The 17,204-nt window shown below is 39.8% G+C and overlaps 2 protein-coding genes across 7 annotated transcripts; both read left to right on the top strand.

The window, feature by feature from the left end:
• Positions 1–380: 380 nt before the first annotated feature.
• On the top strand, positions 381–10,746 carry LOC112282957 (histidine kinase 1). 6 transcript variants are annotated; one of them, XM_090250239.1, is made up of 16 exons: positions 381–651; positions 2,012–2,144; positions 3,106–3,356; positions 3,675–3,917; positions 4,174–5,010; positions 5,300–5,547; positions 5,698–5,857; positions 6,044–6,170; positions 6,381–6,470; positions 6,609–6,800; positions 7,185–7,254; positions 7,416–7,458; positions 7,587–7,733; positions 7,876–8,571; positions 8,860–9,891; positions 10,140–10,746. In XM_090250239.1, the coding sequence occupies exons 2-16, from the start codon at positions 2,132–2,134 to the stop codon at positions 10,356–10,358; spliced, it is 4,368 nt and encodes a 1,455-aa protein (XP_090106365.1). In that variant the 5' UTR covers positions 381–651; positions 2,012–2,131; the 3' UTR covers positions 10,359–10,746. The 6 variants fall into 6 exon arrangements, with proteins under 6 accessions (XP_090106365.1, XP_024376962.1, XP_090106362.1 ...); XM_024521194.3 differs by lacking the exon at positions 381–651 and adding an exon at positions 830–937; XM_090250236.1 differs by lacking the exon at positions 381–651 and adding an exon at positions 838–937 and having other exon boundaries at positions 1,973–2,144.
• A 3,029-nt stretch (positions 10,747–13,775) lies between these two features.
• Positions 13,776–15,795, top strand: LOC112282958 (large ribosomal subunit protein uL5). Its single transcript, XM_024521199.3, has 5 exons — positions 13,776–13,821; positions 14,589–14,696; positions 14,843–14,885; positions 15,002–15,197; positions 15,495–15,795. Exons 1-5 carry the CDS (start codon positions 13,819–13,821, stop codon positions 15,688–15,690), a joined length of 546 nt encoding a protein of 181 aa, XP_024376967.1. The 5' UTR covers positions 13,776–13,818; the 3' UTR covers positions 15,691–15,795.
• The last annotated feature ends 1,409 nt before the right edge of the window (positions 15,796–17,204 follow it).

Here is a 17,204-nt window from a genome sequence, read left to right as displayed (position 1 = left end):
CACATTCAAAACACCAAAAAATAAAACATTAAAAACGAAAAAGTTAAACAAAGTGGATTAAAGGAACTAAATATAAAAAAGTAAGCTAACAACAAAGTGGTGAGAATAAAAATAAAGTAGAATAAGCGAAAAAGGATATAGATTGATAGATTGGATGAGGAGGAGAGGGCCCACTAACCCCGAGCTCCCTCCCTCTCTGTCTATTTCAAGGCAATTTGAATTCCCAAGCCTGGGCCCCGCGCCCGTCAAAATTGGATGGAGAAGGAAGGAAGAGGGCGGGCTTGCAAAACTTCCATCACCATCATCATCGTCGTCTCTGATTCTGCATGGCAGCCAAGACCCTGTGCCTTCTTCAACGATGCCCTTATTATTACCGCGTTTCAGATGGACGTAGGAATACTGCAACCGAGCTGCAGAGGTCGAGGAATCCATGCGCTTCTTCATTCATGCGCGTCGGAGGCTCCACCGATTCATCGAGGTCGTGAGGAAGCGACTAGATGCGGCAACGACGAAGGCGCGGGGGGGGAACGAGAATAGAAACTGGTTGGAACTTGTTGTGATTGGGGATGGTGGTTTCATGTCTCGTTGCAATGGAGCACAAGTCATGCAGCCACACGCGAGTGATTGTCGTCGAGCGAGAGAGAGAGAGAGGTAGAAGAAGCCTCGCTTTGCCTTCCTTCCTTCCCTGAATTGCGCCTCGCCTTTCAGTTGGCGCTGCATCTGTTTTGCTGTTTATTTATTATTATTATTTTTCTAGCATTCACACCCGAACTATTCTGTGGGGCCCTGTCGGATGGGATAGTCCTCCGTGTGTTCTATCTCTCCTCTCGTCATTCTCATCTTCTCGCTTCTGCTATCTCTGTTTCCGCGGTCCTTCTCAGGCTGGCTCATTACTCCCTCCTGCTAGGGTTAGATCGTGATCTTCCTCTCGCTCCAGGTGCGTTGCCGTCTGGCGTTGGCTTGTCTTGCAGTTTCTGCGTCGGCCGAGGCGAGTTGCGTCTGAATTCCTTGTCTTGTGGTGTCTTGACCTGTGCCGTGGGACTTCACTTGGGGCATTTCAACATGTTACTGTGCCCGCTCTGTCTCTTGAAGTTTGTGCTAAATAGCTGTAGCGCGCACTTCCAGTCTCGAAGATTGATGTGGAATCCAGTTCCGGAGTTTGTCAGGATGATATAGTTAGAATATATGCGGAAGGGATGTTTTCGACGCTCTGGAGATTTTCTACAGGTTGGTTTGGTTCATGGCCGGGTGGTCTTGTACGCGAGACGGACGGCACTTGAAGCGAGTACCACAGTCGTGCCCTCGGTGATTAGATGGGGAGGGCAAACGATTTCAGGAGGACTTTGTGTTTACACTTGTTATATGCTTGAGTCCGACGCTGCCGCCACGTTCTGATTAGATGCACATCAGGGTTGACTTTAATTCGTACGGAGCAGGACGAGGTTGCGTCAGTCAATCACTTCGCCTGAAATCATTAGGTCAACCTGGTACTGCCTAGGTAGCTATGTGACCTCGCGGCCACTAGCTCGGTTCTTCTTTGTACTAGTCAAGTTCCTTGGGGCACAACGATATTGTCTTACACATGATTTTGATGGTGCTGCGGAGACGGAAGTTGTGTCTCTCGCAAACGTTTAGCAGATCTAGCTACGATGATAAGTGTAACTTTCAGCACTAGCTCAGGATCCCAGGAAGTTTTGGGGTGATATCGGAATGGCTAGTAATGCATTAGATTCCAGTAAACTATGATTGCCCTGTGGTTCTCTGGGAAGTTTGGTCATTAACCTATGATGGATCATCAAGTATTGGATTCTACTCATTCTCCTTCTCGGATTATGATCTGGCTTGTTATTGCGAATCCTTCCAAATGATTTGTTGGTAGTTGGCAGTCAATAATGTCAAATTTCAGATTCACGTTTCGGTTCTCATGGTTCCTACATGCGTGGCCACCTTATCCTCTTTGTGCCTATTGCAGTATTTCTGGTCATTGAAACTTGACTTCTCTTAAGCACAGGTCAATGGCCGTCCAGTCAGTTGCGGAGGATGATTAGTCAGCAGCATCCAGCGCTGGCAAGTTGCGTGCCAGCAGTCAGGGCCGAAAGATTCTGCGCAGTTTTGCCGGTTTCTTCTTGTAATGTTTCAGATTTGTAAGTTCTATCCACCAGACATTTCTCATCTGAATGCATTTTTACTCAGCTTTCAGTCTCGGCATCATTGGTTATTTCCACCTTTTTGAAGCTTTCTGCTGCTGTAGTCATGCAGTGTACGACTTGAACACATTGTTTTTTTCAAAAAAGAACAACGGTTACTTATTTAGTTAGTCACTTAGTATTAGTATTATATTTCCATGTAGAGAAACGTACCATGAAGCCGTTGCTACCATTGGTTAGTACTCTATTTTCAGGTCGAGCAGCATCCTGTATATAGACGATACTTGAGTAGGATATCCACCGCTGTGTTATGATCTGATTTTTTCTCATTGAGAAATTTGTTTATAAACATATATGTGCTAGTGACTCTCTTCTCTACATGTGTATCTTGCAATAAGAGTGAATTGTAATCTCGGATTTTTTAATTTATTGATTACTACTATTATTAGTATTTTTTTGTAACACTATAATGAATACACACTTAATCAATCAATTAATTTCTAGGAATGTGTGTATGTGTCTCTGTGGATGGACTCATCAAGTTTTCTTTGGGTTTCTAGTTCGGCCTGGTTATAAGGCTGAAGTTGTTCAATAGTAGTTTATTAGTATAGCGGAAAATTTCGTGTAAGGACAGCGATATCGGGGAAATTCAAGGAGGTTTTTTTATTTTTTACTTTATTTCATCATTCTATCTTGACCACGTTAATAAAACTGGCGTACCCCACTTTGTTTTAGACTATGACGCAACGCTGGGAACTGGAAAGCTGTTTTTAGCTTATATGCAAGTGATACCTTTTACAGGAATCAGAGCAGTGTTGGAAGTTGGTCTTTGTGTATGATAATCTATGACAATTTGGTTATGAACGGCATTGTGCAATTCATGCTGGAAGGGTATAGATGTGTGCACAAGAAAACTTCTAATTTACTGGTTGCTAACACGTTGCAACTGCTGCCGCAGTTCATTTGGAAAAGTGGAAAGAAAAGGATGTATTGCCAAGTAACGCCAAAGCACGAAACAAGTGTGCTTGTTCAAAGTTGGGAGGCATGACGAAGTGGTCTGCGTTTCTCGCGCGATGCTGCAAACGTCGCCGTCGAACTCAGAACGTCCGAGTTCCTGACCCCGAGAATGAGCATCAGGATAATGGATTTCGTCGTCCACACCGCCGGACATATTACTACAGCATGTTTTCTGTTCGCCTGGCGATCATGGTGATTGTCACTTTCATTATTACCCTTGTATATAAAAGAGTAGTTGTTTATGAGCATGCTGGGTGTCTTCGCATTCCATTCATACTTTGTGCTAATGAACAAGATTTTTAATCTGAATTTCTGTTGCTCATGTTGCTGCAACTGCTGGAAAATGAGGAACACTCATCCCTAATTTGTAGTCCTGTTTATTCAATCATGATTGTTCGCAAGAGGAATATTGTTTTCAGTGGCTTCGTTCGGTATTAACACTTCTGTTTATAATATGACTTTGTTTCTCCTAATTTTGTGACGTTGTCTTATGTGTGTAATTCTCCGCAGATTATGTTGGCTGTTCTGATAGCGTTGTTGACTATTTTGACGTGGCACTTCACCACGGTATATACCACGAGGTCAATTAAGAATTTGGCTTTTGGTCTACGTACCGAGCTTCTGAATCGTCCTATTGCCCGCATGTGGAACCTGTTGAATAACACCGTTGAAGCCACCTTGAGTCAAGTTCAGCTCTCACAGTTTGTGTTAGGGGAATACACTCTTCCTATCGATGCATCCACGCAAGTGCAGGTAGGTCCTTGTTCATAGCATTTAACTTCATGATTTTTATCTATATGGTCAAGCATTAATGTGGCACATACGAACGAGCTCGACATGAAATGCAGGATCAAGTCGCGTATTAATTTGAAAGATGATCACATAGTTTGAAATACTTTGACTGTTACAAAATAATTTCGAGAGGCCGTCATTGAAGAACTCTGATGCTCATTCTTTGCTGGAGGAAAAAATCAGAATGGCATTGATCTGGGATGCATTTAATATGCAGGTACATAGGACCATGAGGAATATTTTCTGGGCAGTTTATGCAGGTCGGAAATCTGCAAAGTCTATTACTATTGCTTACAGAAATGGCCAACTACAAGCATTTGATAGAAATATGGTAACCAACGAGACCTTCTATATATTCACAGATCCTTCTGTTGGTGCGCCATTAGGTGGAGTGTCTGTGATTGGTGCCTCACCAGCTCCTTCTCCTGCAACAGATGCTCCTGCTCCTGTAACCATGTGGCCCGATATTCCTCTGGAGAATGGCAACATAACATGGTACAAAGAGCCGATCAATCCATACACCGGAAAAGCCAGTTCCCCTATAAACATTACCCCTATAAACATTACATCATATGATTTGTCTAAGAATATCGATTATGTACTGGCGCTGAAGAGCACTGAAGTCTCGTGGCGTCTGGTTGTGACTGAATCGGATGATACACCACTTTTATCAAGTGCTACCCCGGTTCGTTATCGGGATTCAGGCATTGTTGTGGCGGTGACTGGAGTTACAGCTGCACTTTCCAGCATCAGTCAGTTTCTCCGGGAACTTACATCTTCGCACAGCGGCTACTTGTACTTGACAACCGCAGATGGTCAGCTTTTGGCGACTTCTACAAATGCTTCCTTGATAGATTCGTCAGGCCCAAGAAGAACCCTTGTGTTGGCGAATGAATCGAGTGACCCAGTCATAAAAGCTGGGGCTCAGTGGCTGTATGCTCGCCATGGTTTTGAAGGACTGGTTAAAACAGTGGTTCATGCAGAAAATGTTGTTCTGGAGGGAAAACGTTATTACATTGACACATTTTCTTTGTCGCTTTCCGGACTCCAGATGGTAATGCATCTGGCACTAACTATCTTCTTGGCAGCAATTTTCCTTTTACTGTTCCTATTGTTCACTCTAGCACATTTGCTGGCTGTTTAATTTCAACTTTGTTGTTTGTGATTATTATTACTATTGTTGTTTTTGGTGTTGTTTTCCTCTTTCTCGATTTATTTAGAATCACTTTGCATTAAAAAGGAATGCCTTCTAGCGTCTACTGTCATGATATTTTGAAAACAGACGTTGGAGAACCTCCTGCATTTCTGTAATTTGACCTTTATTTTGCGTAAATGTGTTGCAGGTTGGTGTGATTATCATACCAAGAACGTATGTAATGGGAGAAGTGGATCGAAGTGGAAGAGCTACGTTGGCAATATTGATTGCTATCTCTTGTTGCATTCTTTTTGTTGGCTGCTTCTTTATCATATTTTTTACAAGTGGCGTGTCTACTGAGATGAAGCTCAGGGCTGAGCTAATCAATCATCTTGATGCAAGAAGGCGAGCGGAGGCATCTAGTAACTATAAAAGCCAGTTTTTAGCAAACATGAGGTCTTTTTTCTTTCCTTTTGCATGCTTCCGATGCTTCTTATATCTAAGTTACAGGGATTCTGATTTACTCTCTGATAACGTTCCTTTTTGTGTCTCCTGTTTCAGAAAGAGGCTCGTATTGTTTCTTAGTTGCTACATTTTATTTTGCAGTCATGAGCTCCGGACACCAATGGCTGCTGTCATAGGTCTTCTGGACATCCTATTATGTGACGATTGTCTTTCATCGGAGCAAATTAACATGGTGTCTCAAATACGTCGCTGTTCTACTGCACTTCTTCGCCTTCTCAATAACATCTTGGATATCAGCAAGGTGCTCTTTTCTCGTATCTCAGCCTTGGTTGTAGTCAAGCTTCTGTGGAATTAGAGGAGAAGCGTATGGACCGTATTGTCAGGGCTTGTTGGTAGTTCAAGTCACTAAAAGAGCCTATTTTTCTTTCTTAATGTGATCTTTACTTATGAACTCTGACTTAATCTGGCGTTTGCATTGTGTAATCAGGTGGAGTCGGGAAAGCTAGTTCTAGAAGCAGCCGATTTTGATCTCAATCGTGAGCTTGAAGGTTTGGTCGACATGTTTTCAGTTCAATGCGTGGACCATGACATAGAAATTGTGCTGGACTTGGCCGGTAGGTTAACTCGAATTTCATTATCACATGTAATTCAAGTTGGAAAAGATGCATTCCTCACATGTTCGTGTATCCGCAAAATGTTTTCCCATTGATAAATTCGAAGTCCTCAAATAGATCTATCACTTTGGCAGCGCATTAAGAACAGTTCTTGGGTTTTATTCGCACCTGGAAATTGTGCAGTATTTCTCATTTTACAATTATGGACAGATGATATGCCCCGAATGGTTAGAGGAGATTCTGCACGAATCGTACAAATTTTCGCGAACTTGATTGCGAATTCTGTCAAATTTACCTCGTGTAAGTTTGAAGACCAGATATGCAGTTCTTCGAAATGTTAAATTTTTTTGTCTTTAATTTTTGAGAACCACCAACATGCTGCATGAAACTACCTGTCACCTGTAAATTTGTATTTACTTCGGTTGTTATGTCTAGCAGCTGGACATGTGATATTGCGAGGTTGGTGCAGTTCTCCTAATATGTCAGCCACTGCAATGAGGAGTGGGTTGCTGTTTGGGATGAACGACAGTACATGGAATCAGAATAGACTGAGTCATGAAGGAGGAGTAACCAATAACTATGAGCCAAGTCAATTTCTTATGTGGTTCGAGGTGGAAGACACCGGATGTGGTATGTGTCAACCGCTTTTGTTTCTTTCTTTTCGTCTTTACAGAACTTGTCTGTCTAAGTTATCAGACTGATGGAAAGCATGCTATACTTGTTTAATATTATATTTAACTGGTGATGCCCTTTTAATCGACCATATACATTGCCCTGAAGTTTTTATTCTACATGCTGTGGTTTCACAACACCCAATCTATTCTGGTCATTCAATGAAGACGAGAAAACATTTTGCAGCGAACACTTTACAGTGAATCACGAATGTTATTGCAATTCTGTAGAAGTCAATGGTTGCCATGTTTGTATTCTTTTCTTAAATGGTGAGGAATTGAAGCCGACTTTTTTCTTGGTCTTCATGACTACTCACATCGTAAAACTCAATTGCAATTGCAGGTATCGACTCAAGCAAATGGGAAGCTGTATTTGAGAGTTTTGTCCAGGCAGATCCTTCCACTACGAGGACGTACGTGTATTTCCCAGTAGTTGCTCATTGATTGCGTTAACAATATAGTGGTTGTAGGACATATTTTCTTAGTATCACAGTAGTTCCTTATCATCACTGTTTCTCCTTGGAATTACTGATTTTGCCTACTAAATTCTCTATCTTCGCTGGTCATTATTCAGATATGGAGGAACTGGTCTTGGCCTCTGTATTGTTCGTTCTTTGGTAAGTGATTCATTTTTCCTTGGACTATGTTGTTAAAATTTGCAAGGCGTCTCTTTCGATTAAACTGCGAATAGTTTTATCATATTCAAGCTGATAGTCCACGTAAGACTGAGCCCAAGCGGTTGCAGGTTAGGAAAATGGGAGGAGACATAAAAATTGTGAAGAAGGAAGGGCCTGGGACGCTTCTTCGCTTTTACCTTTTGTTTAACCAACCGGTCGACAGCGAACCTGAGACGCCTCGTCCGGCTGTTCCTGCTGGTCTGAAGAACACCAAGGTGGGTTTATCGATATGACTTCACGATGTAATCTTGCTATCAGCCTTCGTTCTTTAACTGCAACATCCTGGGTTGATTGTTTCCAGCAATCAATTATTCTATGTAGTCTAAACAGTATGTTTACGTGTATTCTATACGACAGGTACTACTTGCAATGAAAGGAGATGTTGGGAGAGGTACCCTGGTTCAATGGATGCAGTATAAAGGGCTTCATGTATATGAAGCATCTGAATGGGATGAGGCAATGCGGGTTCTCCAAGAACTTTTGGCGGATGAGCGCGTAGTTAGCTGGGATAAGGGCGCTGATAAAGACGAGTTGGTTTCGCTTGAAGCGAACCATGTAAAGTCAAGTCGGTCTACTGCAGCATCTCGTGATGCTAATGAAATACCTGACGAAGAATTGAGCTTGGTCTTGTCAGGAAATTCAAAGCAGTGGGAAATGCAGGATTTTAAGTTACTAGCGGTTCTTGACTCTGAGCTAATACATTGGTCGGAGGATTCGAATCAAGTTGATTCCATGTTCAGCGTATTAGATGAATTTAGAGGTCGGGGTATCATAATCTCTTGGCTGTTCACTCATGATACTCCAAATGCGCTTAAGACGCAGTTACGGCGTAGAGGATATACTATCACTGCAAATCAGCCTTTATACAAGTCAAAATTGTTGCAATTGTTGACTTCCATGGCGGGCTGCTCAGAAGGTGGAAGCTCTACACATTTTAAGTGTGAATCTCAAGCACTGCAAGCAGTTGGCAGCGACCAACGTAAATTAGGATACTATGACGACATTAAAGCTGCTGCTATAGATCGCCATGAGCTGGAAAAACTTCAGTCACAGGTTTGTGCCTTGTTTTCTGGAAGACGATCTGAAAAACCTTGTCACATTATATTTAGATTATTTCTCATTATTCCTTGTGAGTTAGAGTTTACTTTATAATTTTTTCACGCTAGAGGCAATGTCAAACTTTATCACGTGTTGCTTCCAATTCAATGAAAAAGTGAGTCATGACTGGAAACCGGTAATTAGATGCAGCAGTAGTCACCTGAGACCTGTTTCCATTCTAAATTTAGATAACTTCTGCACATGATACCTGAGTTTAATTGAAGTTGTGTGATCTCACATCAGGTTCAAAGCAAGCTTGGGTTTCCTGGGTCCACTAAGTCTCTGCCCAGAGTGCTGGAGAAGTGGCCTTCGAAGGAGTTAGAAGGCGTGAATCAAGGATCAGAGCGATTTTTAGTGACTGAAAGAAATCCTGGAATTTCAGCTGATAGTAATCCAAGAGGCGTTCAGAGGTCTTTACCTCTGACACAGCAACTTGAGGAACAGGAATTCATCACCCTCAGTAATCTCGGTCCATCAGCAAGTCCAGCCAGTTCTGCTGGAGGTCTCGACACTGGTTCTCCTGGCAGTAGGGTCGGGTCGCTGAAAACATCTCTTCTCTCTGTCGATACTGATTTATCGTCTTCGATGTTACCGGTGGGCAATTCTAGAGATGGTACTGATGGGAACCATGTTGTGCACATCCCTCCAGCCACATCTCATCCACCAGATGATACATATTTAGGATCACCCAAGTATCAAGATGTTCTCGATCAGTCTGATCAAGATGTTACAAAGACTCAAGTCATGAGTTCACTTTTTAATGCCTCTGAGGGGCCACTCTCTATTGGGCCCAGTGTTGGTCCACCCGGCATTGAGATTCCTCAAATTTTCTGTGAACAGGACCAAATTGCCAAACCTGACATGATAGTTGTTTCTGATAGAGGAGTTCCCGTTCAAACTGTCAGTAATCATACCGAATCCTCAAGAACTGCACAAGACGCGCCTGCACCCAAGCCTGCTGTTTCGCTGCCTCCTTCCGAAGTAATGCCAGATAAACATAGTCGTGCACCAAGAAAGCCTCCGGCCAGACGATTGGGTCCCAGTAATGCATTAGCTGGAATTCGCATCCTGCTAGCGGAAGATACACCAGTTTTAGCAAAAGTTGCCACTATCATGCTGGAAAAGATGGGAGCCTGTGTTGTTGCAGTCGGTGATGGTTTGCAAGCTGTTGAAACTATTGGTAGATCTCGCGGTGAACACAATGTTGGAGATACTGAGGAATCTACTACTCCTGCGGAAATTGATGGGTTCGATCTTGTACTCATGGATTGCCAGGTAAACTATACCGACTGGGTGGTATTTTCGTTTTGGACACCTCGTCTTATATATCTTATTTTTGTCGTCGCTGCTTTGTCGATATGTGGTAGTCTGTGTTGACAATTTCGTGGCTTTCTATGTGGTTTAGGCTACATTCTACCATCGTTATTCTTCACTCAAATCCACTGCTTCATATTTGTTATGAGTGACGCACACAGACTGGCCCTGGTATCAAAGTTACTGACAATCATGCTTGTATTAATCAGATGCCTAGAATGGACGGATACGAGGCCACAAAAGCCATTCGAAAGGCCGAGGAGGGCAAGAATTGGCATTTACCAGTTGTTGCTTTAACAGCCCATGCTATGTCATCCGATGAAGCGAAGTGTCTTCAGGTGGGAATGGATGCGTACCTCACGAAACCGATTGACAGCAAGCTTATGGTGTCAACAATTCTTGGTTTGACCAAGAAGGGTACTGGCTGACACGGTTTTCGGCCTTCCCTAGTGTACATTTAATTTTTTGTATATTTACTGAACGAGTTGGGGAGGTTGTATCTTGGAGGTCCTTAAGTCTTCAATGCTGACGCTCGCAGTGTGGATGACTGAAGATCTTGGCGTTTTTAGTTCAGATTCTAATATCTTTTCCCTCTTTTCAGGGAACCTTACATAGTGAATTAGTTTAGGAAAGCAGAAACATAACTCTAGTCTTCGAATCGAGTACCGAATCCTCGCACATCGATGAATATGAACTCATATAGGTGTTCACGTTTTTTTCCAAGTGGGTAACAAATTCACCTTCTTGATTGTAACAAATTTTCATTTTTGACAATGTTAGACTGATCTCTAGGATGTTGAAAGGAGATTTTACTTCCGTATGTGCATTTCTTTTCGAAAGGGCTTGGTAGCCATCCCAAAATGTTTTGGGACCTGAAAAGGGGGAGGGGTATTCAAGGTCATGTCTGGCGAGGGATTTTACATTGTGATGGGAAGAAGAGGTCATTATTTTTTTTGGTTCTTTGTTTTGTTTTACTTAATGATATGGAAGCAGTTTTTTTTTTTTTTTTTTTTTTTTTTTTCGTGTGGTATGCAAGCCTTGTGAAATTATTTTCACACTAATTAGGTATAAACTATACTGTACTTCAAATGTATAATGTAGCACATTATATCTTTGTAATACTTGATAGTGATTGGAACATATACAATATTTGATACAATTAAAAAAAACTATGTGATTACAGTATGTATGCAGATATATATGTATGTATGCATGCATGCATGTATGTATGTATGTATGTGTGTGTGTATATAGAGTACATATATGCATTTAATGTTAATATTACCATTGAGTAGGGAATAAATGTTTCTTCTTTATAATGAAGTATTCAAATGTCCCTAAATCATGTGTGTGAACCATATTTATGCATCCAAACGACTTTTGAGAAATGTTACATCAGTTAATTTTAAATGTTCTATTGTTTGTATAGGTTCTAATTTGTCACAATTAATTTTTCACCATTATAAAAAGCTTGAAGATTAAAATAAGTTAAAGAGATAGATGTCAAAAAGTTAGTTCAATTTCATTTGAAATAACACAAGGGAATCTAACAATAGTAGTTGTAGATGATATACAAAACTATTTTCTAGTTAAAATTTTTGTAGAAAAAAAATATTATTATAATGAAGAAAAACCCTAATTTGACATTTATTAAACTCAATTCTAACTTCTATAGAAAAGCCTCTATGGTTATTAACCATCACATGATTGAGAGCTTAGTTTTTTAATGGATGCCTCATCATCAATTCTTCTAACAAAGTTGAATATCTAATAGTCCTTTGTCTATAATATTATATTCCATCAATGTGAGAAATAGGCCTTCTCTTAATAACTAACAAAAATTAACAACACTATGCTAATAATGTTTGTAAGTTTAAAAAAAACCAAATATATTAAGCAAATTTATAAGGTTAAAAAAAATTAAAAATTAAAAAGAAAAAGAAAAAGAAAAAAAAGAGACACACCATCTAATTCATAAACATCTATATTATCTAAATAAATACAAGTTGAATAGGCTAGTTGAATAACTTTCTCATCACAAAACATCTTAGAAATTTCTTAAATACACGTTAGTTCGAAAAGTATTATTAAATACACCATATTATTATAGAAACTTCTTCTAACTTTTCTTAGATTTAAGAAGCTACTAGGAAGAGTTCTCCAAGGTATATGATCTTTAGAACTTATTATATAGTATTTTTGTTTGCTAGTGTGAATGTAGATAGAAAACAAAAGCTATGCTTAATCTTCTCAACATCTTTCTTTACCTTAAATCTTGATTGAAGTTTTTCTAACCTTCTTATACTTATCAATAGCCATTCTAGAACTTTACTACTTAAGAAACACATTGGTGTTTAATCACCTTTTTTGTGATATGTATCTTTTACATGGTTTTTTAGTTTTTTGTATACTCACATAGATTGATTTCTTCAATATTCTATACTCTTGACAATAGTTTTGATCATATGGTTGTTTTATTTTATTTTTGTTGCTTATTCAAATCAAAGATACAAGATGAAAATCAATGAATAATATTAAATTATATTTAATACATTTTTCAATTACACTTACACGTGATTACATGCTAGAACTTTTTTTTTGAAGTCACAAATGAGATCTTATAATGTCTACAAAAATATATGGTCTTACAATAATACCAAAAAAATTTCAAATTAAATTTTGATATATAATCATACAATATTATGTCACTAGATGTTCAATATTCACTTATAAATACATACACTTTCATATATATATATATATATATATATATATGTATGTTTTTTTTCCAATGCATCTCAAGATATTTGATTGTTATCTTTTCTTTCACAAAATTCTATGAGTTTTAATTTTTGAAAATTTTCTCAAGGCTCAATACTTGAAGTCAAATCACACTAGTAAATATTTTAGCACTTACATGTTAATTTAAAATAATTACAAATTTGTTTATTTTTATTTTGACATCATGATAGAATTTGATAGTATTACAAGAGATAATCCAACAATAATCTATTTAATTTAAGATTTTTTTAAGTACTTTATATATAAATTGGATTATACAAAAGTGTGAAGTATATGTATTTCTAAATTTGATTTTAGTATATACAAACTTGTTCAAATAAAAAGTAACATTCTAGTCCATTTGTATGATTTTAAAACAGTATTCTAGTTGATTGATTTTCCTAACAATTACATCATTATATATCTCAAAAATTGCATACTTATGATTTATACTGATTGTATATATATTAAAAAAAGAAAAATAACAATCCAAATAAGAATCTGTAATTCTTATTTATATAGAATAGTAATTGGTATTTAAAAATTAACAAATTGCATGCAGTAACACCTCCAAATTAAATTACTATATCTACATGTATTTAAGACATAAAACTTAAGATATATTTAGATAATCTAATTAGTGAATAAGAAACTTCAATGGATAAAGAATTAACATTTAAAAACACAACGCACAATTTTTCAAGTTATAATTACACCTTGTTCCACTTTGAGGTGATGTAGCATGTTTATTATTGATCACAAAATTACAGTAGAGCAGCGAATATATGTTACTAATCTTCAAAACCTGATGTTAAATATTTTAGAATATGTATACAGAGAGAGAGATCATACAACTCCTGGATTGTTGTTGGGAGGTGATAATCATTAACAAGAACCAAAACCCACTAATTCCCTCACTAATCAAGGATTGCGACCCACCCATACTTCAATAAAATTACTGTCACATTAGAACGTGATTAGTGAAAGCATAAGTAAACAAGTCACTAATCACGAAGGACCTACAAAGAGCCAAAGGGAAGCCTCAGTACAGTCTCTTTCTCGCAGCATCAGCCGCCTCTTTCCCTCACGTCGAGCCCGCACTCAGCCATGGTGGGTTTCCGATTCTCCCTCTTGAGGTTTCGAAATGTGTGTCCCGCACGCTGCATCGCTGCTGTTTCGCCGTGTGGCGGCCGTTCCAACGCACTACTGTGATCCATTTCTCGACGAGTAGCGAAGTTTTTGTGGTTCGAAGTTTGGGTTTGGCCCTTGCTAGGGTTTTGGTTTTGGTTACACGATTTGACGATTGTTCTCGTGCGCATCCGACCTCGTGCGGTCGTAGAATGCGCGCTCCTGCTTTTGGATGACGCGTTATTGCAGTGCCTCTCTTAGCCAGAGAGATTTTATATTAGGGTTTTAGCACTTTTTAGGGTTCTTGGTGCTGGGTGTGATGATTCTGTGCTGTATTTTTGGAGTTTGTGAGAGGAGCGTACCAAGAGCACTTGTTCCAGTTTGTGAACACAGTGATGGTGGTCTTTGCCATTCTTCACCCTGAGCTTCTGCATCGTTGGCTTTTGCTGGGTAGAGTTTTAGTTTCACCGGCCTTAGCATTCATGCGTTTTGCGCATTAGATTTTCTCTTAACGATTCATTGAGTTCTGGTCCTGGGCCTCGAAGGAAGGGCGGGGTGGATACGTTTGATTCATTGAGCAGTTGAGCTCTCGTCAGGAGGGATGGTAACGTTTGCATGACATCAGTCGCAATGGGTGTGTAGTTTGCTCCCGAAACTTCTTAAATGGATGACTCTTGCCAGGGTAGTTATGGATTAGGATTTGTTTATTTACTTATTTCATTTTGAGCTTGGTATGTTCTGTATTTCAGGCGTCCGAAAAGAAGCAGCAGAATTTAATGCGGGAGATTAAGGTTCAGAAACTTGTTCTGAACATCTCTGTCGGAGAGAGCGGAGATCGTCTCACACGTGCTTCCAAGGCGAGTGATTTCGATGTGTATCATCCATCGTCGAATATTCAATCCTCATTGTGATTGAATGAGTGTGTATGGAAATCTTGTATTCGTATATCACCTTTGTTTGATTCGACTGTGCCTTGACTTATTGCGTGAGTGGCTTTGGTCAGGTGTTGGAGCAACTCAGTGGTCAATCCCCTGTCTTCTCCAAGGGTGAGCACTTGAAACGCTTAGAATTGGCAGTAACGTGTATTCAAACTTGAGTGTGGCAGAAGCTAGTACTTCGATACAGTTTAGCAGTGATTGAAACTTTTGTTTTAAATTTGCAGCTAGGTACACTGTCCGTTCTTTCGGAATCAGGCGTAATGAGAAGATTGCATGCTACGTGACTGTGCGTGGTGAAAAAGCCATGCAGCTTTTGGAGAGTGGATTGAAGGTGAAGGAGTACGAGCTGTTGCGCCGCAACTTTAGTGAATCTGGTTGCTTCGGGTTTGGTATTCAAGAACACATTGACCTTGGAATCAAGTAAGTTGATTTGTTTGCAGAATATGAGTTACGTTTGCAATCAGATGGGAGATGGAAATATGCAGCTATTGGAAGAGTTACGATGGATGGATTTATTCTGTCATTATCAGAGAGTTTACCTCAGATTTGGTTTCCATTGTTACGTCTTGTGACTGCTCTGTTCTTCCTAAGCACTAAGCGTGCACAGAGTAGCGCTAGCCCAGATCCCGAATGTCCAGCTCATTCTTTCCAGTTAGAATCTGATGGGTTCGGTTCAGATAAAGATATTGATGTTGGTACTTGTTTGGCTTCTTGCAGGTACGATCCTTCTACGGGCATTTACGGTATGGACTTCTACGTAGTACTTGAGCGCCCAGGTTACAGAGTTGGAAGAAGACGCAGAGCGAAATCTCGCGTTGGTATCCAGCACCGCGTTACTAAGGAAGACGCAATGAAGTGGTTCCAGGTCAAATATGAGGGAGTGATCTTGAACAAGTCTAATGCAATCGCGTAAGGTCCCACTGCAGGTATTTGATAGAGGCAGAAATTTGAGAGTAAGGTTATCACTCTTGCTTGTGATTAAGTTTGCAATATTTAGTGTGACCTATTTTGTCCTAAATCTTGGCTTACCATACATGCAGCAGTACTGGTTGAAGTCTGTCATTTTCCTGTGCGTTTCCCTTGAGTTGCACCATTGCGTCATGTGAGGGGTCTGTGTTTCATGGTTACATTTCTACTTTGCAATTGGATTTGAAGTAAATGTCTTTGAATGGGTTTCTCATAACAAACCATACTTAAGCTATACTTTATATAATCCTGTAATGTGATTGGTCAAAAATTCTACCCTTTTTAGCTATTCTGGAAAGGACTAGTACTTTGGCCAATTAACCATGAAACAAGAAGATTGGGATTGGCACTTGATTATATATGACAGCACCAATCATCAAAGAAGTTTTTCACTGGGCAATTATCACACATGCCTCTGAACTTTCTCGAAATATTAAGGATACCCCTCAAGTTTTGATAATATCACACGTGTTATTATTGCAAATTTTCCTTTGGGATGATAATTTTTTTCATAGTTTTAATAGGGCCCCGCGCGAATCCCCCACCCCCGCTCTCGCTGCAGTCCCAGAACTCTCGGCTATGTAGCAGGGAGCACCGGGGTAGTCTCCCGCACCCGGGTATGTGCTACATAGAAAAAATAGCCTTGGCCTGCTTCTCAGCATCCAGTCCAACGGGATCACAGTTGTTCTTCTGCGGTTTGTGGATGGGTGCAAATTTGAGCTTCAGTAGAGTGTCGTAGTTGTGATGATCGGCACGATTTTGGATTACACTGGTGGGAGGAGAGCTTGAATGCTGATTATTTATGGCCAAGGCATCCATCTAGTCAAGTTGGGAGGTGAGACCTAGTTTGAGGGTTTTGCCATCCGAGGCTCTTGGTGGACTAAAGGTGAGTTTTGCCCTTCGAGAAACTTTTTGATGAGGTGTTTGTATGTGTTGGATGTGTTTCTTGAGGGTTTGGTTTGTGGGAGTGGAGTTATGCTTCATGACAAGAGTTCTAATTTTGAGTGAACAACAGGCTCTGCATACTCTGCTATTAGCATTCCTCCATTGTAAAGCTAGAAGTAATCACATGCATTGTGTACATTTATTGAAGACTGGAATTTGGTTGATAAGTCAAGAAATTTTGTAGATTGTCGATCTACTTTGCGTAAACTTTCAGCAGCCTTATATTTGTGTGTAATTGTATCATGCTCTGCAATATGTCATTCCAATTTTAAGTGAAGATTATCACGGAACTGCTAAAGGTCCCCAGTCAAATCCACAACTGTCGATTCTAGCTTAATTTATGGCATGAAATGTTTGAAAAGTAAAAAGACCTGGACTTATAGTTTTTGCAATGATGAATAAGTGACTCTTAGAATTAAAATTATGACTTAAGGAGAAGCAGCATCGTGTATGATGTTCACAGCTTGCTTCTCATGCAACCTTGCAACCTCGTTTCATGACATGTGGCTTATTTTC

The sequence above is a fragment of the Physcomitrium patens genome, chromosome 5 (genome assembly GCF_059467195.1).
Source record: "Physcomitrium patens ecotype Gransden chromosome 5, ASM5946719v1, whole genome shotgun sequence".
NCBI classification, from domain to species: domain Eukaryota; kingdom Viridiplantae; phylum Streptophyta; class Bryopsida; order Funariales; family Funariaceae; genus Physcomitrium; species Physcomitrium patens.
The sequence above is the reverse complement of the archived record's forward strand: the minus strand, read 5'-3'. Positions and strand labels throughout refer to the sequence as shown.

Bases quoted from the DNA above. Each gene is read 5' to 3' on its own strand.
- LOC112282957 (XM_090250239.1), top strand. The intron at 5,548-5,697 runs GTCTTTTTTCTT...TTTATTTTGCAG, and splicing joins CAGTTTTTAGCAAACATGAG to TCATGAGCTCCGGACACCAA. The intron at 7,459-7,586 runs GTAAGTGATTCA...AAGCGGTTGCAG, and splicing joins TCTGTATTGTTCGTTCTTTG to GTTAGGAAAATGGGAGGAGA.
- LOC112282958 (XM_024521199.3), top strand. The intron at 14,697-14,842 runs GCGAGTGATTTC...GGCTTTGGTCAG, and splicing joins GTCTCACACGTGCTTCCAAG to GTGTTGGAGCAACTCAGTGG. The intron at 14,886-15,001 runs GTGAGCACTTGA...TTAAATTTGCAG, and splicing joins ATCCCCTGTCTTCTCCAAGG to CTAGGTACACTGTCCGTTCT.